The following is a 25,218-nucleotide window of genomic DNA, read 5'->3' as shown; positions in this document are numbered from 1 at the left end:
TTCTGAATAACAAAATGTAAATGTAAAATCAAAGTAAAACTAATGTCAGTCCTCTGTTCTAAAGGTTTTATTGAAGCCAAATCCCTCCCTGTCCTCAGGTGCTCTTGGCAATTAACCCAAACGGTTGGAAAAGGATACAAGTGTTAGTGGTATTCCCTAGAAGTAAAAATATAAAATTTAAACTGTTTAAGTAACATGGAAGTGACACAAAATTAAAAAGAAATTCAAATGGAAGAACCTAAATAAATCAAGATTCAGGTGGGAAAAGGTAGTATGATCATACGATAAAAGTATGGTACTCATCTCTCCTAAAAAAAAAAATCCAAGTGTGCCAAGTCTGCACTAGATTCTGGAGACCTAAAGATAAACTGACACACATGGAGACATACTAAATATGGAGTTCTTGGGACGAGAGAGGTATAAGGGACAGACTGTATTTCAGTATTATCAGTCTCCCTTATAATCTTTAATGTGTTTTTAAAACATAATTCAAAAAAAAATAAATAAATAAAATAAAACATAATTCAGAGAAGCTATGAATCACTTCAAAGTATCCATAAGCTTTACCAAACTGCCAGAAATGTCCACACCAAAAAAAGGTTAAAAACTCCCACAAGCATGTCTGAGAAATGTGATAAAAATGGTTTGTAAAACGTTTAGAGGTGGAACAAGCGAGTGAATAACCTCTGGCACAAAGAGGGGGAGTTTGGTAGGAAGATAACTTCCAGAGGAAGGAACATCTGAGCTGGGTTTTAAAGAACGAATAAACAACAAACCTGGGGAGTAGGTGCAAAACAAAAAAGAAATGTTCCATATAGGCAGTGCTTTGGGTAGGCATATTCTATTGATTAATAGTGACTACCACCCATGGATAGCTTTGGCAAGAATAATTTAAGAAGAAAGAAATTACATCATTTAAATTTGTTTTACTTGTGTATTGTTCTTTCTTGGATACAATGGAAATTTTATATGTTGAGTACTTTTAGGGTCACATGTGTATTTGGATATACTGTAAGAAGGGCATACACCCCTCTACTTTTACTGACAACATGGTTTTCAATTCCTTAAAGCAAATAGGAAGTTGATATTATGTTTCTATAATTAAATAATGCTTTTTTTTTTTGAAGAATTAGTAAAGATAACTTTCATTCTTATATTAGGGGAAAAAAGGGCTAATCAAGTTTTACACCCTCCTTCAAATGAGGCTTAGGTTTTTAATTATTTATTGTTTGATGTTATCTTGCTAAAAATCACGTAAGACACAATGCTGCTAATGGATCTTGAGGATGAAACCTCATATTTCTGAAATATAAACTTCTTACTGACTTTTTTTAAGGCTAATTCATTTGTTTTGTTAATGCTATTAAGTAGGTACCTACTCCAAGTTTCAGCTCTGGCCTAAATGGGATCACATTTCAAATGAATTCTCAACACAACATTAATTATATAGCATCATTATTATCAATAAGTTTCTCAGCCTCTATACTGCTAAAAGAGAATCTAAAATTCCCTCTCACCTACATCCCATCAGCACCAAAAATACACTTTTAAAAATTACATATATTTATACTTAAGAGTCAAAAAAACTGTGCAGTTTTTCTTCAACTAATGATCTGATAACTGTGACTTGTTTAATGACAGAACCTAAAATCAGTTTAACTCCCTTTCTGCTTTCATGAAAACAGACTTAGCAACAGATCTCACACAAAATAACATAAAAAATAATAACTTGTCTAACAGGCACACAGATCAAGAAACAAAACACTAACAGTAAAAAAGAAAAAAAAAGCATCATGCCCCCATCCCTCTTCCAGTCTCTCCTCTTCGAGTCATGACCCCAACCCACCAAAAGGAATCAATTTTTACTCCATTTAACTTTTAGGAGAAGATTCCCCAAGAAATTTGTTACCCACCCCTGGGGTGCATGACCAGTATAATACTTATGCCACTATTAATAGAAGCTGCCAGTTCTAATACTACTACAAAGCTTTTTTCAATTTAAGAAACAAGTATGTCAAAAAAACAAAACACGTACACACACAGAAACCCTCAGAACTAATTTAAATATTTTATTTTTCCGTAAGTTATACCAAAAGTGACTCTATCTCAAAACAGATATAATTGCTTGCTAGCTGATTTCTGAAAAAGAGATGGTCAGACTGGATAATTATTATTGGTATTTTCATACTGATGTAAGGAATTCTTTGGTATTTTTTTTAAAGCCTTATGCAATTTCCTTTTCAAATTCAGGAATAAATTGTCAGCTAAGAAATGGTGGTTCCAATTTACTTAGAATGGGAGAGAGGGAAAGAGAGGAAGGGGTTCTGTCATACTTTTAAAAAAATCTCTATACTGCAAAGAGGCCATAATATCTAGGAACCTAAGATAACTAAGGTCAAGGAGTTCATTAACTGGGATCAGGAAATAGCCTATGTGACTTCATTAAAAAGGACTTGCTAAGTGCAAAAGGAATGGCTAAGGTCTTTGCTGTATTTAAAAAAAAAAAAAAAAGCAAAATCTGATCTTGTCCTTTCTGGGCCCAAATCCAACTATTTTTTTTCAGGCAAATAAACATACAAATGAGAGATTAACCCCTCACCTGACTCCAACAGCTGGTTAAGATCTTTAAGTCTACCTTTAAACAAAAATGAAGACTTAGAAAAATTGAATGATTAAATAAGCTAAAATTTTAAGATTAGGACCAGTAATTACCCTTGCTTTAATGCTAGTGCATCCAGTGGGTTCTGCTCTAATTATGACATACATATCTGGGGCAAAAAGAAACCAATATTTTAGACTCTGAGTAACTTGTTTTATTGATAGAAGCTTAAAATTAGCTCTAAAAATCCATTCTTGGGTCACTGCTATTAATTTCTTTTTGAAATACAATTAAGATATTTAAAAATAAATAGGTTTTTGTGTGCTACACATCCTTTATGTCAGTAAAATTTATAATAAACTATGTGCATTCAAAAAAGAAGAGATTTACCTTCTAATAACAGATGGATATGCCATAAAACATTTTATGTCATGGTTCACCTTTTATTTATCCATACATACATACACATACATACATATTCCCCATCCTCTCTTCCCTCTCTTTAGAAACAAGCAACACAGTTGTATGTATACAGTTCAGATACTGAGAACTTTTCCAGATATAACAGTCTAAGGCAGATGCCACAGGACACCAACCTACACAACCAATATTCACTCAAAGTCATTTATACAGAAATTCAAATTGCTTTTTAAGTCCATCAGCCATTTCTCTGCCCTTAGGCACACTGGAGCTACCAATGAGTCAAATGCTCCAAAAGGTTCCATGTGTCATTTAACTTTTACCTGTTAGAATGACTCCATTTCTGAAGAACTCTCATGAAAAGGTCTAACCCAGCATGTTCAAGTGAAGCATAAAAGTCCTTTGAGATCTGTTAAAGATGCATAATCCAGGTCCTATCTACCTCCGTATTTTTTCACTCCTTAGGGCTAGGGTGGGACCTGGGACTCTGTAGTCTGAACTAATTTCCTGGATGATTATGGTGCAAGGAATCCATGAAACACATATGTGGAGAAATACAGCTTAAACTCTCTGGCACCAGGCATGCCTTCAGACTTACATGGTACAAAGAGTAAATAAGCAGCTGCTAAAACAGGGTTTTCAATTGTCACAAAAGCAAATAGACTGACAGCTGGGATCTCCTAGTAGAGAAGGTGAAGGGATTCAAAGACAATGCTCTTTGTGTGGCAAATTGTTTAGAATTGACATTAAAGGAAGTACTGAAAGGAGGGGCACACAGAACAGAAGGTGCCATGTTTCAGAACGATTCTAAGATACTCATGATGGAACAAAGAAGTTATGTGAACCAAACAAGGCTGGACAATCTCCACACTGTATTTTTAGTTTCATAGTGAGAAAAAGCCAGGTGTCTCTTGGTCTTGCAACTAGGTTGAAAAGTGAGATTTATGTATGTACCATCATTCTCTCTTCAAATAATGCTTGTCACCTAATTTGCTCAGCGTCATACATACCTACAACCCTGTAGCCATCACTTACAAGGCAAGGGGCCACGGCTGCTGGAAATAGGCCATGGTTGCAATACCTTCTAAGCAGATTCTGAGTCTAAAATTAAGAGTCCCTGACTAGAGTAAAACCAGCAGAAATACAGGAGTACAGAAGATCGCATACCAAGGGTACCAGATGCTGTTTAAAGTTCTGCTTCTTCCATGATCTTTATCACAGCAACTTGTTTCTGCAAAGTAATTGAATTCTCTTCCCCATGTTGGCAGGAAAATATTTTAATTGTTTAAAGAACTGGAGACTAAAAACTGAAGGGAATTTGATCCTTGAAAGGAGAAAACCCACCCTGCATTGAGATCTGTGGTTTCTCTTAAATAAATACACTACTAAATTCAATGTGTGGTGCTGACTGTTTACAGGTTCAAAAATAACCACGGGTGATATGCTGGGGACGACTGAGGAAATGTGAATAACAACTGGATGCTAGTTGATGTTAAGCATAACTGTAATTGTCTTTGGTGTGACAATGGTACTGTGGTTATGTAGGAGTAGTTACTTTCAGGAAATAAGTATTAAACTGTATTCAAGGTTAAATGTCATGACTACAACTTACTTTCAAACAGTTCTAAAACTAACACAAAACATGCAACAAAGCAAAATGTTAACCACAGGATCTAGTGTTGGATATACGGGTGGTTGCTGTACTGTTCTTCAGCCTATTTGAAATTCTTTTAATATTTCTCATAATAAAAATTTGGGGTGGGGAAGGGATGGTGGGGGATACTTACGAGCATTCCTCAAAGACTTTGACCCTCTCACAGCCCTCAGGGGGTTCTCTTTTGAACATATAACTGTTGTTAGGTTTTGGTGAGGTTGCATATTTGGGCAAAGGAGAGTTGTTCCCATTCTCTGCAAGAAACGACATGCTCGATTACTAAGAAATACTAGCACATACGTGCATAGTCCTACTGTATTTGATTGCTCCCAGCCTCCCCTACACCATGAGCTACTACTTGAGGGTAGTAACAAGGCTTTACTCATCCACATTACCCCAATATCTAACACAATTCCTGGTAAAAAAGACATAATTGTTTGTTAAAAAATGCATAAGCCAGAGATTTTCCTTTCTACTTACAATTACCACAGCCTAGGCCTGTATAACTTACTCCTCAGCACTGAATCCTGTGGTATGCTGCTGCTTATTTCTATTCTATACACAGCACATGAGCTCAAATGCCACCTCCATTCTTCCCAAGACAAATAACTAAAATGGTTCCTCACTGGTGGCTTATCATTCACTCTTGGCTGCCCCTCAGAATCTCTCAATTGATTTCTCTACTCCTCTGGTTGCCATCTCTGCTCCAGGTAGTCAGAGTCTATGCACAGTATATGGCAGAGACTTTCTTCTGCCTACAAACTTCTCCATACCTAAGAGGTCCTTCTCTGTTCATTTTCTAAAACCTCCTTCAAAGTCTGGCTCAAAGTTTTTGTTATCTTTCTGAATTAACCCTACCCAAGGGAACACTTCTTTACTCTGGTGATTCTGTTCGGTGTGGATGTCCTCAGTTTCTACCACATTAACTTAGAATTCTTGATATGTAACCTACGTGTACAGTCTGTGTCAACTAAACTACAACTCCTTGCTGACAGTAGCCCTTTCTTACAAAAGAAATCCAAAAGTTAACCAGCCACTAGTCTCCTAAAGTCAAATATAGCAGGACACAAAACTTACAGAGTTCCTATATGCTGCTGAAGTAAAAGTAGAAAGTATGGGAAATCAATGGGCAGATTTTAATAACTATGGTTAGTCTGGGGGTGGGTTGGGTGGGGCGGGTACATCTGATTGAGCTTAAGTACTCGGAGCTGCATTCACTCTCTCTTTTAATCCTTACAGCAAGTATCTTAATAATTATTTATGTCAACTCCTGACAAGAAACACAAGGCCCAATCAAAGGATTTAATTCAGTGATGTCAAAATTCTGTGCATGTGAATCACCTGGGAGCACCGAAAACTGCTGGTGCCTGTGTCCTGCTCCCAGGGGGTGTGATTTATTAATAACTGGTCTAGGGTATAGCCATGTTTTATTTACCCTTGTAGATGACAAAAAAGGGCCCAAATAGTATGATTTTACAATTGCCCATAGTCTGAAGTGACTTCTTCAGTAAATCTTAGGTCTTTGCACTTGCTATAGTCTCAGTACTTCAGACGGCTGGTACTAATGACCAGCTGTCATCAGATGTGTAACATTTTAGGACAATCAACACACTGCAAGTAGGAGGTTCTAAATGAATGACTAAACTGAGCCATAGAATTTATCTTATCATTTGTCTCAAGCTCATGCAGTAATAACTAGAATTTAGGCTAAGAAAAGATTGCCTTGATAAAGATAGATGAAAGATCATATTTGTTTTAAAAGTAAAACATTATTAGTAACTAATATTCAAAGTGCTATGTCTCCAATTACTTGCTGAACTGTGCAAGTGGTTTAATACTAAGTAAGTATCCCGCCTCCCCTTTAACTTCAGGCTTGCCTGGAATACTCATCTTGCAGTGATATAAGTCAGCTTAATTCTTATTAGAAATATCACAAATATAGATCCCGAAACACACTAACTTGAAGGCTTCACATTCAATTAAAAAGTAGTAAGATAGTAAAAACATAACAACTAAGGTAACAGAAAATAAATGCTTTTCAGGACAAATGTTTATCTCATTTATACCAAAAACGATGTTACTATTAAGGAGCTTATATTAGTAAGTGCAAAAAAAAAAAAAAAAGTGTACAAACAAAAGCCCGTAAACCCAGCCAACTTGACCATCACCTTAGTACCACAGTAAAACCTACATACGGTTCTGTACTACCATTCTTTAAAATCTGTATTTTGAACACATCTCAAAGTCATGATCTTAGTGGCCCTAACTGTATGTGTTCTGCTAGAAAATGAACAGAAAGCAGGATACCGCGGTGGTGTCCCTTATCCCCCGGCAGCAAACTCCTCCTGTGTTGTACCTTTATCTCTGGGATCGACAAGCAGGTCATCAGCTGAACACGGGCTCTCCTCGCTCCCCTCGTTGGAGATGGTGAGGAAGGATGTGGGGGACACAGACTGGGAGCGGCTGCTGTTGTTGCTGCCCCGCTCGGCCCCGCCGGGGGTCTGCGTGTCGGTGCTGCGTGTGCTGCTGCTTCTCTGGGCGAGGGGCGGAGGCGCGCGGTGGCCATCTGGAATGTCCTGGGGCTGTAACAAAAATGTTTCGAATGTATGGGCTTTGGTCACTGATTTTGAAATTCCCCCAGAAAGGCACCCAAGGTTCAACCTCCCCCTGTTGTTCCAGAAGACTCAAAAGTCAGAAACCCTCTCCTTGTGGGGCCTCACGATAGAGAAGCCTCTGTGTTGGCTGTGGGGACGGCCATTCCTGTCTCATTGCCCGCCCTCCCCTGCCGCTGGACACGGAGTGGCAGAGCAGGGCCTCTGAACTCCCAGGGGTCTGGCACATGAATGGATCAGTGCTTGCCGAAGGATGAAACAACACTGATATACTTATCACATGCTAACTGTTATTTTCAAAATGATCAAGACACACCATTATAAGAGAGGAGAAACCTAGGTGTAACTCTAGGTTCCACATGAGAAGAAAAGGTTATGCACTGTGTGAACTAGTGATACCTGATGATACCCCCTGCCACCCTCTCCCCCTGCTCACTTCCTCCTCAAACAGGGTTCTCAAAGAAACCTTCCTAAATGAGAGAACAGTTAATCACAGCAGCGCTAATCAGAGAGGGAAATCAAGGAGAATGTTCAGAGGATGGCTTGTGTGACTCACTTAGCCGGGAAACCAGCTCCCCATACACCTTTGGTGCATTTACCTTTATTATACATCAGGAGAAGTTTCACCATCATGCAGTGGAGGAGGGTAGGGTGTGGGCAGTGGTGTTTTCTCTAAGCTAAACCAACCTTTCATCTTAAGGGAGAGAATTTCAGGCATCAATAAAATACTACTTTAAACTCCCCAATTCCTCTTTCACTGAAGAATGAAAGCTTCAGTATACTCTGACATGCTTTTAAATATAAACAGGAAATTTTCTGTCTTACATATAAACCATACTTTTGTATGTCACAGTTAACAGAATACACATTCTATGTATGTTATAGGTAAACAGACCTGTGCTTCATGATGATAGTCAACCAAACAGGAAGATATATATTCATACTCAAATTTTTATTTTCAACAAGAAGAAACATGTAAATATGGAAACCAAAATTGTGATTTTTTAAAAATAATTAGAAGAATTAATGTATAAGGCTGATTTTAAGGTACAAGATTACTTACTATAAGTTGCTCTTCCTTTTCCCCGGTCTCTTTAATTATTATTTCAATCTCCTGATTCAATCCTTCCACACTATTCCGGAAACGGGAGCCTGTTGATTTGGTGATGGGAATTACTGGAATAAGTGCACTCTTTGGAACAGGAGCCTTAAGAAAAATTGGTGGGTGGGGGGAGAAGAAACATTTACTACTACCTTTACATTCTCTAGATGGAAGCATACTTCCATTTGGTCTGGGTAACTCTAAAATAAATCAAAATTTATAGACCTCACAAAAAGTGTGAATAACGAAACCTGCTCCTTGGTTTACACGAAATATAATTTAAAGCAAAAATCCCAGACAATCAAGGTAGAATTTCAGAAATTAATTCACATCTGTGAGGGACTGTAAAGAGAAGAGGGATAAAGGAAAACACTAAAAGAATCTTAACCTCAGACATTCTTTTATGATTATAGGAGTTCAGATTTCAGAACATAACTTTAAAGTCCTCCAGTGCCATAATTATCTATATTCCAGAAAATAAACAACAAAAAGTAACTTATCAAAAAAAAAAAAATTCTGGTAGGAAAAACAAAATCACTTCCAAAGTCCATATACAGTAGCAAGAAGACAGAGTAACTTCCCTGTGAAATTTATTTATACTCCCACTGTAATTATTTTAATGTTTTGTTTCAAAGCCTATCTCTAGTTAAAAAAAAAATGTTCCCACTGGCACAGTATTACTTTTGAAAAGAAATAACTGATTATATTACAGGATATCACTTGGTTTCCTGACAAGATACTCAAAATAAAATATGAAACAAGAATTGCAAGGTATCTGCCAAAGTTCATAGCAACAGTGTGCCAGAAGGTCATCTTGTATTGTCCTGCTGTCTGGTAAAGAAATGTGATTAATTCATCCTTCATTTAGGGAAGTCTCTTTGAGAAACCTCTCTTTCAGGGAGGTTTCAGATCCCCTATTCTTCAATCCTTCCGTCTTAGTGCTACAAAGCCAGTAACTTCCCGCACTTCCCGAAAGCCTCATCAGCAGTCCAGCCCTGGTTCAGGCTGTGACAGGACTGTGATAAGAGGGGACAGGAAGAGGAAAGCAAACACCAGAGCCCTCCCCTCCATTCTTCTAAGACTTGCATTCTACACCCTCCGCCCTACTCTCGCCCCAAGGTCTACACTTGCCTACTTCAGTGAAACAATGCCCAAGAGAGTCACCGAAACTGACTATTTCCCATCGGTTTTTTATATCCCCAAGACTTGTCATTAACACCTTGAAGGGTACTTTTTTCTTTTTTTTTTTTACCTATTCTCACCCTCTTGTTTCTGTAGCAACAGAATAATATCCCAAAGTATAATCTAAAACAGGCTTCAAAAAAAAAAAAAGAAACTCTCCAATTAGATATGTACTTACTCTTGGGATAAGAGTGGGAGAACGAAGCTAAGAATATGGTTTGATTCATGACAGGTCAAGGAAGGAAAGAAACCTTTCTCAAAGTGATGGCAAGAGAAAACAAAAACTAGTGAAGGGACGAAAGGAAACTGATTTGGACTGAAGCACCTATGGGTTAAAAGAAATCCAGAGCTAACTAGTCTGCAGGGGAGAGCGTGTTAGAGCATTTCTACCAGGCAGGCATCCTTCCTGTGCCTGGACTCTTCCTCTGTCAAAAAATAATGAGGTGACAGAGAACTGCTACAGACTGAGATTTCAGGAGTTATCAGTATATATACTACAAACAGAACTTTGATTTTTTATATTGAATGAAAGGTACTCAATTCTAAACTTAATTTTCTCTCCTAAAAGTCACAAAACAACATGAATAATGGCTTGCTTTGGATGTCATTTTCAGGCTGCATCTGGTTTGTAGCTAACGTTACAAAAATGAGGAAGGGGAAGATGATCTGTCAAAGGTTTCTGCAAAATGTTGACCTTTCTGGATTTTGGAACCATAAGGATCTGTTAGTAAGTCTTCTAAGAACAGAAAGCTTAAGTCTGCTGGGGTGTCATGTTGAGAAATGCACATAACAGGAACCCACCAGTGTAATAACTAATTGGACATCTTGTTACTGCCTTTCCAGGCAGCTACAGAAGTCATATCCTACATCATTGGTAAGAAGTTCTTCTCAAATGTAATCTAAAATAGCGGCAAGTGTCGATAGTTTAATTTATTTAAAGCAAAGGAAAGGAAGGAAAAAAAAAAGAAAATGGCCACTTTCCTAAGGTCAACACACCATTTTAGGTAAATGAAGCAAAGGTTCAACAGTAATTCACTTAACTAGCAAATAGTTATATGATTAGAAGAAAAATAATCTACCCAAGCTGCCGGGGAAAGATTTTCTTCATTAAACATACTGTTATTATGCCAGAAATAGAAAGTAATAGGCCTTTGATTTTATTCCCTACATAAACTATGCTCTAAAATATCTAAAAATAACAAAAATGATTATACTTTGACTTTTATGCTTCATTTCAATAGTTCTTAAGGAATTTTGTGTGTATATATAATTTATTTTTCTCACATCTACATAGCTTTCTGTAATAAAACCTGTATTTCTAAATATAAACCAGTATATGCAAATACAAGTGGGTTATCATATTAACTGAGAGGTATCCTTAGACAGCTCTGAAAGGTTAAAAATCCTTCCATTATTAAGGAAAAATCTCTCTCTCCTAAGATTTGACCTTTGGAAACAAGGATCTCTTATTTTTCTCAGTTCTTGATTATTTTCTCTTCAAATCAGAATGTTTTCCACTCAAGTAAGATTTCAATTAGGTGAATCACAGTTTTAAAGTTTTCTTTTTGCTATTTACATTCTCTATCTATATATTACATTACAGCTTAAAGATCAAACTGCATAAAAGCTGTTAATTAACCAACAAAGAAAGAACTCCAAGAGAAGGTTTGGCTAACCCTGAAGTTTCATTAGAGTCCAATCTACACTATAACTTGAATATCTGTTTCAAAGCATGGGGATAAAATTGTGGCAAGACATGCAGACTCAGGAAAGATGAGAAAAATACCTCCTCAAATAGTAGCTGAGCAGGGAAAAAGATAAAGAGAGCTAAATTTTCAAAGGAAGAAAACTGTGTAGGACAGAAAAAGGTCTGTTCAGCAATTCAACAGAAATCTAGGAAAGAAATATGAGCCCGAAACCCTAATACAACAAAACGGTGGTCCCAACTGATGTTTAGAATGGCTTTTTAAAAAAATTAGAAAGCACTGGGGAAAAAAAGTTTTCCCATCATAGGGGCTTTTGTAGGGGGCTCCACGTGGCCTTGATTCTTCCTGTCCCGTCAGCATCACTTTATTTCTGTCCTCCAGAGATCAGTGTCCTCTTATGTGTTATCCCCGTCTTAGCTCTTCTAAGCTACAGCTATATTCTCTAATGAAGGTCACAGCTGAAGCACCTACTGTTTTGATTTCTCAGTGGCAAAATCTTGAAACTTTCAAGAACAGCAATCATGTCCTGGACAGGTATACAAAGATTCCAGTGTCAAGAAGCAATTTTCTCTTTAAAGTGCAATGCTCCTCTCACTTCTCAGATGAAAACAGGTTTTTTTCCCCCCTTTTCTTTCTCATGATCCCTTTGCTCTCAAACCCTCCTAAGCTATTACAAAATTATCATGTCCCCAGCCCAGATGAAGCAATAAGAAAATCCTATGGGAGGGCTTTCTTGTTTGAGCCTATCACAGCCAGAAACACCTGCATGATTTTAAAATTCGCACTCTTAAATTAGTTTATGCTGCATCTCCAGCTCTTCTGTTACTAACATCTGACTCTAATCATCAAACAATTCTGAAATGTGTTAGCTACACCTTTTTGAAATTTTTTTTTTTATTTTTAGTTGGAGGATAATTATTTTACAATGTTGTATTGGTTTCTGCCATACATTGACATGAATTAACCACCAGTATACATATGTCCCCCCGTGTTGAACCTCCCTCCCACCTCCCACCACTCTAAGCTGTCACAGAGCACCAGGTTGAGCTCCCTGCATCATACAGCAAATTCCCACCGGCGATCTGTTTTACACACAATAATGTGTATGTGTCAATGCTGCTCTCTCAATTCGTCCCTCTCTCCCCTTCCCCTGCAGCGTCCACAAGTCTGTTCCCTATGTCTACGTCTCTATTCCTGCACTGCAAATAGATTCATCAGTACCACTTTTCTAGATTCCATATATATGCGTTAATATATGATATTTGTTTTATTCTTTCTGATTTACTTCACTCTGTATAACAGGTTCTAGGTTCATCCACCTCACGAGAACCAACTCCAATTCTTGGCGACATCTTCTAATGAGAGTATTTCTTGAAATATTCCTTAAAAATGATATCTTAAGTATCCAAGAGTTTTGCCAATTTTGGAAACCAATGACATGTGAAAAGTTTCTCTCTCCTAAGAAACTTGGCAGCATTTATTCTTCATAACAAATAGTTCCCCCTCCTGAATTTCCAGGGAAAGAATCACTCAAAAGTATGTGAGAATTCTTTTCTAACTGTAAAATATCCACTGCAAGCCCAAGAAAAAGATCTTCTGTTAGCCAGTGGTTACAGACTATCCACTATAAGAACAGTACTGTCCTTGATCATTAAGGGATGCTAAAGGAATTTCCCAATAATCTTCCTAAAGACCTGGACCATGTGGTTTATCTGTCCCTAGATTAGTGTTTTCTCCCCTTTAATACTGATGTAAACAGTGTGCTACAAACAGTAACATGTATTTATTTGACTTTTCTTTTTTAATGTCTTTTGTAAAAACTACAAACTACTGTCATTTACATATGTCTCCTTTTTTATTTTTAATTGGAAAATAATTGCTTTACAATATTGTGCTGGTTTCTGCCATACATCAACATAAATCAGCCAGAGGCACACAAATGTCACCTCCCTCTTGAACCTGCCCTCCCCCTCCCACCTCCCAGCCTTCAGGGTAGTCACAGAGCACTGGGCCCCTCATTACAAATAAGCTTGTCTTCCTATCTGGCTTTTTATGCATCTGTTCCACCAATTAACTACTTTTGCAGTTTTAATCCTGTATCATTTCTTCTGTTTTGTTTTGTATAAAGGGGGAAAGATAAAAGCTGGAACCCCCCTCCAAAAATAATAATCTACATATCATGAACTCCAAACAACAACAAAAAAACTGTAGTAACATGGAGAGCCTATGATGAGGAAAGTCAAAGAGCCCTCAGATATTTAAACTTATTAACCAAATAATGGAAAGTTATTTTCCTACCCCTAGAAAAGTATAACGTAGAAAAAAGATTTAAGCACACAGTTCAGTTCAGTCGCTCAGTCGTGTCCGACTCTTTGCGACCCCATGAACTGCAGCACGCCAGGCATCTCTGTCCATCACCAACTCCCGGAGTCTACCCAAACCCATGTTCATCGAGTCGGTGATGCCATCCAACCATCTCATCCTCTGTCGTCCCCTTCTCCTCCCGCCCCCAATCCTACCCAGCATTAGGGTCTTTTCCAATGAGTCAACCCTTCGCATGAGGTGGCCAAAGTATTGGAGTTTCAGCTTCAACATCAGACCTTCCAATGAACACCCAGGATTGATCTCTTTTAGGATGGATTGATTGGATCTCCCCTTGCAGACCAAGGGACTCTCAAGAGTCTTCTCCAACACCACAGTTCAAAAGCATCAATTCTTTGGCGCTCAGCTTTCTTCACAGTCCAACTCTCACATCCATACATGACGACTGGAAAAACCATAGCCTTGACTAGACGGACTTTTGTTGGCAAAGTAATGTCTCTGCTTTTAAATATGCTATCTAGGTTGGCCATAACCTTCCTTCCAAGGAGTAAACGTCTTTTAATTTCATGGCTGCAGTCACCATCAGCAGTGTGATTCTGGAGCCCAAGAAAAATAAAGTCTGACACTGTTTCTACTGTTTCCCCATCTATTTCCCATGGAGTGACGGGACCAGATGCCATGATCTTAGTTTTCTGAACGTTGAGCTTTAAGCCAACTTTTTCACTCTCTTCCTTCACCTTCATCAAGAGGCTCTTTAGTTCTTCACTCTCTGCCATAAGGGTGGTGTCATCCGCATATCTGAGGTTATTGATATTTCTCCTGGCAATCTTGATTCCAGCTTGTGTTTCTTCCAGCCCAGCGTTTCTCATGATGTACTCTGCATAGAAGTTAAATAAGCAGGGTGACAATATACAGCCTTGATGTACTCCTTTTCCTGTTTGGAACCAGTCTGTTGTTCCATGTCCAGTTCTAACTGTTGCTTCCTGACCTGCATACAGGTTTCTCAAGAGACAGGTCAGATGGTCTGGTATTCCCATCTCTTTCAGAATTTTCCAGTTTATTGTGATCCACACAGTCAAAGGCTTTGGCATAGTCAATAAAGCAGAAATAGATGTTTTTCTGGAACTCTCTTGCTTTTTCGATGATCCAGCGGATACTGGCAATTTGCTCTCTGGTTCCTCTGCCTTTTCTAAAACCAGCTTGAACATCTGGAAGTTCACGGTTCACGTATTGCTGAAGCCTGGCTTGGAGAATTTTGAGCATTACTTTACTAGCGTGTGAGATGAGTGCAATTGTGCGTAGTTTGAGCATTCTTTGGCATTGCCTTTCTTTGGGATTAGAACGAAAACTGACCATTTCCAGTCCTGTGGCTACTGCTGAGTTTTCCAAATTTGCTGGCATATTGAGTGCAGCACTTTCACAGCATCACCTTTGAGGATTTGAAATAGCTCCACTGGAATTCCATCACCTCCACTAGCTTTGTTCGTAGTGATGGCCCACTTGACTTCACATTTCAGGATGTCTGGCTCTAGGTGAGTGATCACACCGTCGTGATTATCTGGGTCGTGAAGATCTTTTTTGTACAGTTCTTCTGTGTATTCTTGCCACCTCTTCTTACACACAGTAAATGGACCCAACCTATGGTTTTTCCAGTGGTCATGTATGGATGTGACAGTTTGACGGTGAAGAAAGCTGAGCGCCGCAGAATTGATGCTTTTGAACTGTGGTGTTGGAGAAGACTCTTGAGAGTCCCTTGGACTGCAAGGAGATCCAATCAATCCATCCTAAAAGAGATCAATCCTGGATGTTCATTGGAAGGTCTGATGTTGAAGCTGAAGCTCCAATACTTTGGCCACCTCATGCGAAGGGTTGACTCATTGGAAAAGACCCTAATGCTGGGTAGGATTGGGGGCGGGAGGAGAAGGGGACGACAGAGGATGAGATGGTTGGATGGCATCACCGACTCGATGAACATGGGTTTGGGTAGACTCCGGGAGTTGGTGATGGACAGAGAGGCCCGGCGTGCTGCAATTCATGGGGTCGCAGAGAGTCGGACACGACTGAGCGACTGAACTGAACTGAAATGGCCAAAATTAAGAGAACTGCTCTACAGAATCTGTAACATTAAAAATGTTTCTGAAGCCCTCTGTAATAGCATAAACATTTTTCCACATTAAATAAATTTTTAAAAATACATAATGTCTAATATATGGTATGATCTCTACAAGGAATGAAAAAGGAAAAGAAGAATTTAAGGAATAGCTATCTTTAGAGAGTGAAACTCGGGATGATTTTTTTCCTATTCGATTTTTTAAAAAAGTAACAGCTTGACTGAGGTCTAATATTTCTTATTGTTAGTTTGTTTTTCTTCCAGTTTTATTGAGATATAATTGACATACACATTGTATAAGTTTAAAATGTAAAGTACAGAGATATAATTTTTCTGTTTGATTTTTTTAGTTTCTAAAGTTTTTTATAATAAGCATGTAAATATTTTTATGATAATTAAAGTTTTAGAAAATAAGTTCAATATGAATTGGCAGAGAAGCCTAAAGAAAAATTCAACTGGAAGCAACCTAAGATTTACTGAGCAGTTATTCTGTGCCAAGAAAATTTACATTAACTGTTTTATAATATTCTATACTATAAAGAAAGCTGAGCACCAAAGAATTGATGCTTTTGAACTATGGTGTTGGAGAAGACTCTTTTGCAAGTCCCTTGGACTGCAAGATCAAGCCAGTCCATCCTAAAGGAAATCAGTCCTGAATATTCATTGGAAGTAATGATGCTGAAGCTGAAGCTCCAATACTTTGGCCACCTGATGCGAAGAACTGACTCACTGGAAAAGACCCTGATGCTGAGAAAGACTGAAGGCAGGAGGAGAAGGGGCCGACAGAGGATGAGATGGTTGGATGGCATCACCGACTCAATGGACATGAGTTTGAGCAGGCTCCGGGAGTTGGTGGTGGACAGGGAGGCCTGGCGTGTTGCAGTCCATGGGATCACAATGAGTCAGACACAACTGAGTGACTGGACTGAACTGAATACCATTTAATGGGCTTTCCTGGTGGCTCAGATGCTAAAGAATCTTCCTGCAATGCGGGAGACTCAGGTTCAATCTCTGGGTTGGGAAGATTCCTTGGAGAAAGGAATGGCTAACCGCTCCAGTATTCTTGCCTGGAGAATTCCATGAACAGAGGAGCCTGGAGAGCTACAGTTCATGGGCATACAAAGAATCAAACACAACTGAGTGACTAACACACACACACACACGCACCATTTAATCCTCAGAACAACACAACAAACAGGTAATATAATCCAGAGAACCCAAGGAACTTCAAACAGCTAGCAAGCAGCATGACTCAAGTCTTACGCTAAACAATCTGAGCTCAGAGCACCTGCACTCATCTTCTACAGTTATAAGGCCTCCTGCGTTACTTTTGGTTTCTTTGTTAGCATGTAATCTATTATTTCCAGACAATTATATTTGTATTTTATCTATTCATTTTTATGTTGGTTAGTACATATTTTTTGGTAGAACTTTATTGAAAAAGAAATCACAGTATCATACAACTCACTCATTTAAAGTGTACAACTTCTGCTTATGAACAGTAATTGAACAGAACTGTACCACTATTATCACAATTAATCTTAGAATCACACCAAAAAAAAAAAGTCCTTCACACATTAGCACTCATTCTCCATCTTCCCTCAACTTTCTTAGCTTTAGGCAATCACCAATCTACAATCTGTCTCTATGGGTTTGCTTCTCCTGGACATTTCATATAATGGCAATCATGTGTTCCTTTGTATCTGGCTTCTTTCACCTAGCATTACGTTTCCAAGGTTCACCCATATGGTAGTCTATATCAGTACTCCATTCCTTTTTTGTGACTGAGTAATATTCCATTGTATGGATATATACTGCATTTTATTAATCCATTCATTGGTTGAAGGACAATTGAGTTGTTTCCAAATTTTGGTACTGTGAGCCATGCTGCTATGAACATTTGTGTACAAGTTTTTATATGAACATATGTTTTCAATTCTCTTTAGTACATAATTTGGAGAAGAAGCCCTGGGTCATACAGTAACTCTACATTTATTTAGCTTTTTGAGGAACTACTAGACTTATACAGTGCTGGCAGGATTTTACATTCCTATCAGCAATATATAAGCGTTCCGATTTTTCCATATTCTTGCTAAAATTTGCTATTTGTCTTTTTAGTTTTAGCTGTTCTAGTGGGTATGAAGTAGTATCTCACTGGAATTTGTATTCATTTCCCTATAAGACAAATAATGATAAATATCTTTTTCACATACCTATTGGCTATTTGCATATCTTCCTTGGAGAACTCTCTATTTAGATCCTTTGTCCATTTTTAAATTGGACTGCTTGTCTTTTTATTATTGAGTTTCAAGAGTTCTTCATATATTTTAGATACAAGTGTTTCATATGATTTGTATATATTTTTGCCTATTTTGTAGCTTGTCTTTGAAGCACTAAAGTTTTTAATTATGATAAAGTCCAATGTATGTACTTTTTCTACTGTTGCTTGTGTTTTGGGTGTCATATCTAACAAACCATTGCCTAATCCAACATCACATTTATGCCTATGTTTTCATCTAAAAGTTTTTAGTTTTAGCTCTTATATTTAGGCCTAGGATTGGGGGTGGGAGGAGAAGGGGACGACAGAGGATGAGATGGTTGGATGGCATCACCGACTCGATGAACATGGGTTTGGGTAGACTCCGGGAGTTGGTAATGAACAGAGAGGCCTGGCGTGCTGCAATTCATGGGGTCGCAGAGAGTCTGACACGACTGAGCGACTGAACTGAACTGAACTGATCCATTTTGAGTTACTTTTGTACATGGTGTGAGGTAGGTGGATATATTTCTTAAATCATGTTTAAAGGCTAGAATTGGCCTTACCTTTTACTCCTTTATGTCCATCATTCCCATATCATCAACCATAAGCTAAAAAAGTTTAAAGACTGAGATGCTGAAGTCAAAATGTTTCGATTAGAATCCCAGCTCTGTCTCATGTGACCTTGAACAAGATACATGAGCTCTCTGAGCGTTAATTCCTTGCCTGTAAACTAGAGTAGTAACAATTTCCACCTCAAAGATGAGGATTAAATGCTTAAATATACAAAAGCTGAGTACAGTGTTCCCATATTGTAAGCACTTACTAGAGTTCAACTATTAATTACTGCTTTCTAAATATCACTCAGGTTTGTCCATTCTCTCCAGTTCCATAGCTTCTACCTTACTTTCAGTCACCATCATTTCTTACATGGATTATAAATCTATTTATAGATTTTCCTGCCCCTAATCTTGTCCTGTACCAAATTCATCCTCTACTCTGAACTCGTAATGATCATGTCAAAATGTGTATCTGATCACCTGTCCACCCCCTGCATTGTAGAAAATAGTTCTCTGGTGCTTCAAGGACAAAGTCCAAATTTCTTAACAACTGAGACATGAAGAATTTCAGCTCTGGCTAACCTAATCTCTTACTACCACCCCTCCCTAGAGCCATGATTTCTTCTGCGTCCAGAAAGTGAAAGTGAAAATCTTTAGTTCTGTCTGACTCTTTGCGACTCTATGGACTATACAGTCCATGGAATTCTCTAGGCCAGAATACTGGAGTGGGTAGCCTTTCCCTTCTCCAGGGGATCTTCCCAACCCAGGGATCAAACCCAGGTCTCCCGCATTGCAGGTAGATTCTTCACCAGCTAAGCCACAAGGGAAGCCCAAAACTGGCTAAGTTCTACCTATCCTTCATGGATCACTTAGACACCACTTTCTCTAGAAGCCTTTCTAGATGGCTCATTGTCAATTCAAGGATAAATGCCCCTTCTACAATACTCTGAACACTTCCTGATCAACATACTCATTATACTGTATAAAAATTAACTGTTTACTTATTAACTGAGGTTTGGTGGGGGGAAAGCCCCAATATTTCATTTATCACTACATCCTCTAATGAATACTACAACACCAGTCATATGGCAGATATTTGATAAATGTTGCATGGATGGCGGAATGGCCTCAAAGCACACATATCTCAAATTGGTACTTTCTCCTCTAGAGAGAGAATCCACTAAACCAAGCCACAATCATGACTTGAATAATATTTTCATGTTCACAGTCTTAAAGTTTCAATTAAGTCTGAATACTACTGCCATAACTATCATAATACACATGTGCTTGATCTCTGACTGGCCTTAATACTCAATAAAGCAAGTCAACTAGTCAAGATGATAGGTGTGTCAAGTGTACAAAAGTCAAGCCATGTGAATTTATTTTTCAAGTTACTATATTTTCTAGTCCTCACCTTCTCCACAAAGAGGCACCTTCATTTAGACAAAAATGAAGTTCATGAGAACTTCAATAGTCTTTATTAAGCAAATTCAACTTGCAGGGGAAAAAAATCTTTGGATAATTTTACCACTGTAATTGTTAATTTAAAACAACTTTTTAAAAAATCACTTCAGAAAGTTATAAACTGCTAAAACTCATCAATTAAAATTCAATAAAACTCAATCTTAACTTCTATTCTACTTGGAGTAAAAATATGGATAGGAAATAAGAACTGGAGTTATCTCTTAGAAATACATCTAAATTATTTATGGATGAATTAGAGGGAGCAGAAGGTTGGCAAACTCACCTATAAAACCAGGTGGGTCTGTGGCCTTTTGAGAGTGAGTGGAATATTTAGTATTCCAATAGTCTATTTAAATTTTTCACTTCTTACTTGGTCAATTTTGCATTTTCCATTTTTCCAAATATAAATGCAGTTTGTTTAGGCTTTTAAATGCGTCAATGTATATTCATATTTTATAATTAAAATGCCCTATATACAGAAAAAAGTTACTGGAAGCCAAACTGCAATCAAACTATAAATTCGTGAAATCAAGTTTGACCCATCTATCAATATTTTAGAACATAATGGTTAGTTTAAAAAAAAAAATTACTTCACCCATACTTTCTCTTGAAAACAATCCACATATACTTGACAATCATCAGAAGCTATCAATCTAAAAAAGGAGCAAGCAAAGTTTTTCCTGCTCTCTCTTTGCCAAGGGACGCCATCCAATGTCATTTCAGTATGAAGAGAAATGCTCCCTGGGTGAGCCATCAAGAGCAGTTCATAGGGTTCAATTAAGAAATCAAAGCAGTTAAAGACCTTTTCTACTAAAAGACTTCATGCGCCAGGTATCATTATCATCCTCTGTTGTCACATGAGGAAACCGAGACTTTTAACAGGTTACTTATCTAGGCTCCAGTTCCACAGCCAATGCTCATCTGTATTATTCTGCCTCCAATATACCAAACTGACAAAGACAAAAATCAAAATATGTGACTAACCATATCTCCCAGAAGTCATATCATTAAAAGAAAATATCATTTTTGTCAACTTAGTATTGTTTTTTTTTTTTAAATGAAGGCTGTGATTCAGTATTAAATCACTATTTCAAACATGCTTTTGAACATCTTTATCATAAACATTTACCTATGCAATAACATGACACCAGGAAAACAACATAACCCTTGTCTGGATTTTGTGGTATCTTGTGCTCCTACCTGACTCTGGTTAATAGCTGCATGGTTGCCATGGAATGGAGACTGTCTTTCTTTATCTCGATGATGCCGACTGCTGTGTTTACTTCTCTGCAATTGCTGGCGTAATTTTGCAATCTGAAAAGGGGAAAAATAAGTGCATCGGAGTGTCTTCCACGTCACATAAAACATATCCTTGCTTAATAATAACCAATAAAACTCAACCTTATTATATCTTTTGAGTTTTTAAACCATACCACAAAAATCTGATTTACTTTAAAAAATTTACATGTATATATACACGTATCTATATATGTATAAATGTATATCTTTCTTTCAAAGAAAAAATTATGTTCCAACACTGATCTACGCCTTTAAGCTTCCAAAGTATTAAATAAATGAAGTTTTTAGCAATTATACTTTATAGCTTTCACAAATAACTCAAAAACAATGATAATTATTCTCTCATTTTCCTTATAGTGAGTTACATTTTAGAATTAGCTTTATCAATACCTTACCTTCAACAGCTCCAAAAAAGTAAACAGTATTATTTAAAAATCAAATTTGACTGATTAATGCATTTCATTACAATGCATTTAGATACAATCTTTAAATAACAAATATAATTTTGATTAATATCTGAAATTATTCCTTGACTGAATTTTTCTGTTTTATGGCTACATTATATTTAAAACACAAATGTGTTAATTATAGGCACAAAAAATGGTAATCATAGCATAGGGCCATAATCAACTTCGTTACACTGGGTTACTAAATATCAAAAATACTTACCATTGTATATAGAAATAATAAGAGTGAATTTGTTGTATCACTACAATGTCATACATTTGATATTTAATTATATTAACAGCTATGGATTCTCATTAAACAATAAAAACACATAATCAGGTAAGTTACATGTGTATTTCCCTATTCAAATTTTTCTGTTTTTCTGGTGTTATTTCTCAAGTAAACAAAATCACCACCAAAAAAAAAAAAGAAAGAAATTAAAAAACAATGGAACTGACAAATCTTTGCAGCTCACAGCTTCTGGGAACTAGTCAACCAAGGGATCAAATTTTCACACCCACTTCCTTGGAACCATTTTTCTGACCTCCTTAAGCTGATCTGTGCTGCCCCATGATGCTGAACGTTTGTGAGACCCTTTCTTCTTTTCAGAGTATTCTTCAGCCCATGCACTCTCTGTCTATAATGGGAAAGAGAAGAAAGAGGTTTTATAAAATAGTTAATCATTTAACAATAGTGAATGCCATATTTGCAACAACATGGATTGACCTTGAGGGCATTGTGCTAAATGAAATAAGTCAGACAGACAAGGATAAAAAAATACTGTATGATCTCACATATGGAATCTAAAAAAAAGAAAAATGCCCATAGATAAAGAGATCAGATTTGGGGTTAGCAGAGGGGGCACTGGATGAAGGTGGTCAAAATGTATAAACTTCCAGTTACAAGAAATAAGTACTGAGGGTATAATATACAACACTATGGCTGTAGTTAACACTTGCTGTATGATGTATTAGAAAGTTGCTAAGAGAGTAGATCCTACAAGATATCACAAGGAAAAATGTTTTTTTTGTTAACTGTGAAATAATGGATGTTAACTAAGTTTATGGTGATCACTGTGCTACATGTATGTCACATCATTATGCTATAAGTCAGTTATATCTCAATAAACCTGAAAAACATTATTCCTTTCTACAAAAAAGTATACCGTATTTTTCTATTACAAAATACATGCCTATTACAAAAAAATTAGGTATTACAAAATACTTAAAATAACACAAATTACCCATAATTCTTCAGCACCAGTTACCTAACTGCAATACTTTAGCCTATTTCTTTCACTTCTATTACTAATAAAAATTACTATTTTTATATAATTATAAGCATACCATTTGCTGAACAAATGTATACTGATAATAGCCAACATTCCTGTGATCTTATTATGTGCTAGGTACTGTGCTTTATGAAAGTAAATGAAAGGTCATCACTGTGCTATCTGATTTAATACATATACAAAGTTCTTCAAGGTCTGTAGATAAAGAAGTTGTGACAATGAGAGGCTAGGTAAGTTGCCTGAGGTCTCACAGCTAGGAAGTGGTGAAGCCAAAGATATAAACCTAAAATTCCAGAGTTTATAATCTAAATCTCTAAATTATGTCTTTTCTTGGTTTAAATAACTGCAGAGTACAGCTTCAAAAATGTTACATTCTTGGTGGTTACACAAAATCAAGAACTTAAAAACACTGTATCAGGGGGAAAAAAAGTCATTCTTGGCAGATGAAAATACTGCTCAGCCTCACCCCATAATAAAAGAAATGCAAGTTAAGGTCACTAAGACTAGGCAATTTGATTACATACACTGTCCTCCATTGCTGGTGTAATGTAAAATTGGTAGTCTTTAGTGAAGGTGACATGGCAATTGCTGTCAAAGTTACAAATGTACATACTGTTTGACACAATAACCTTTTGGTACTTTATATCACAGATCTACAAATATATGCCTCTATGCACAAAATGACATATATTATTCCCTACAGCAAGTAAGAGATTAGAAAAATGTTAATAGAGGACTGGGCTTCCCTGGTGGCTCATCAGTAAAGATTCTGGCTGCAATACAGGAGATATTCAATCCCTGGGTTAGGAAGATCCTCTGAAGAAGGGAAAGGCCACCCACTCCAGTATTCTTGACTGGGAAATCCCATGAACAGAGGAGCCTGGCAGGCTGCAGTCCATGGGGTTGCAAGAGTCGAACAAGACTTAGCGACTATTGTTCAGTCACCTAGTCGTGTCCGACTCTTTGCAACCCCATGGAATGCAGCACGCCAGGCCTCCCTGTCCCTCACCATCTCCCGGAGTTTGCCCAAGTTCATGTCCATTGCAGCAGTGATGCCATTCAGCCATCTCATCCTCTGATGCTCTCTTCTCCTTCTGCTCTCTATCCTTCCCAGCATCAGGGACTTTAACCACCTTAGCGACTATAATCACCACCATAACCAAACAGAGGACTGGCCAAATAAATTATGGCTTATCTTTACAACAGAATAATATGCAGCTATAAAAATGAATAAGGAAATTGAAAATGTACTAATACAAAATAATTTCCATGAGATACTGTTAAATGAAAAAGTCAAGGCTCAGTACAGTATGTACAGCAACTACCTTTATAGATAGGACTGCTAGAAAAAATATATACACATGTAAAGTATCTCTGAAAGAATATACACGGTAACAAAAGAAACTGGTATCAGTGGCTGCCTCAGGGGAAGATGCCTCTCAAATTCTGTACTATATGAAAAATGTATAGTTTATTCAAAATAATACCTCTTTACATATATGATGTAAAAAAACTTTTAACACCAGGGGAAATTTTTCTATATGGATAGAACAATGTCTTTAAGTGAAAACAAAATTGCAGAAGAATGTATAGAATATGTTATCTTGTGTTTAAGAAAAAAAATATCACCTTTAGGCAAGGATTATCAATGGACACTAAAACATTAGGTGAAAAGTTACTAAGGAACAGGATATTCACTGGTGCAGAGACATATTCTACAGTTACTTCCTAATGCAAAAAGGATAAAGTATCTCCTTTACAAATATGTCATTCATAAAATAACTAAAGTAACAATGTTATTAAAACTGAAAGAAAGTATGAGAATGAAAATGAACTGTTCTAAATTAAAAGGAACTAAGAGAAACCAAGTAAAATGCTTGAATCTCCAACTGGATCCCAGTGAAAAAGAAAGAAATCTTGTGTAAATTTAACATGAACTGGATGTTACATGATATTATGTAATTATTCATTTTCCTGGGTGAGCTGATGGCACTGTGATTATACAAGAAGATATATGCTGAAAGATTTAGGGATAAAGTGTTGTGAAATCTGCAACACACTTTGAGAAAGTACAGCAAATACACACATAAAAGCACAAAGATTGGTAAAACAAACATGGCTATGTTTAAAACTGCTGAATCTAATGACAGCTAAAATGTCCTTCCCATTTTTTTGTATGTTGAACATTCTCTT

General features: G+C 37.2%; 2 protein-coding genes across 6 annotated transcripts in view; one reads left to right on the top strand and one right to left on the bottom strand.

The window, feature by feature from the left end:
• ICA1L (islet cell autoantigen 1 like) overlaps positions 1 to 11,741 on the top strand; it is a 75,730-nt gene extending 63,989 nt beyond the window's left edge. The window contains exons 14-15 of one of the 2 annotated variants that reach the window (XR_014080047.1): positions 10,184 to 10,443; positions 11,173 to 11,741. The gene's annotated coding sequence lies outside the window, so the exon portion shown is untranslated. Of the gene's footprint in view, positions 1 to 8,170; positions 8,354 to 10,183; positions 10,444 to 11,172 lie in introns of those variants that run through there. The other variant, XR_014080046.1, reaches the window with a different exon arrangement.
• Positions 1 to 25,218, bottom strand: part of FAM117B (family with sequence similarity 117 member B) — an 87,302-nt gene that overhangs the window by 21,610 nt on the left and 40,474 nt on the right. For 3 of the 4 annotated variants that reach the window (XR_014080043.1, XM_081581975.1, XM_081581973.1), the window contains exons 3-7: positions 22,279 to 22,371; positions 21,189 to 21,302; positions 8,349 to 8,492; positions 7,030 to 7,255; positions 4,807 to 4,927 (exon numbers count right to left, since the gene is read on the bottom strand). Coding sequence is in view for 3 of the 4 variants with exons in the window: in XM_081581975.1 (XP_081438101.1) it covers positions 4,807 to 4,927; positions 7,030 to 7,255; positions 8,349 to 8,492; positions 21,189 to 21,302; positions 22,279 to 22,371 (698 nt within the window). In the remaining variant the exon portion in view is untranslated. Of the gene's footprint in view, positions 1 to 3,021; positions 4,251 to 4,806; positions 4,928 to 7,029; positions 7,256 to 8,348; positions 8,493 to 21,188; positions 21,303 to 22,278; positions 22,372 to 25,218 lie in introns of those variants that run through there. The other variant, XM_081581974.1, reaches the window with a different exon arrangement.

Source organism: Giraffa tippelskirchi, chromosome 3 (assembly GCF_054371585.1).
Source record: "Giraffa tippelskirchi isolate mGirTip1 chromosome 3, T2T-mGirTip1v1.2.pri, whole genome shotgun sequence".
In the NCBI taxonomy this organism is placed as follows: domain Eukaryota; kingdom Metazoa; phylum Chordata; class Mammalia; order Artiodactyla; family Giraffidae; genus Giraffa; species Giraffa tippelskirchi.
The sequence above is the reverse complement of the archived record's forward strand: the minus strand, read 5'-3'. Positions and strand labels throughout refer to the sequence as shown.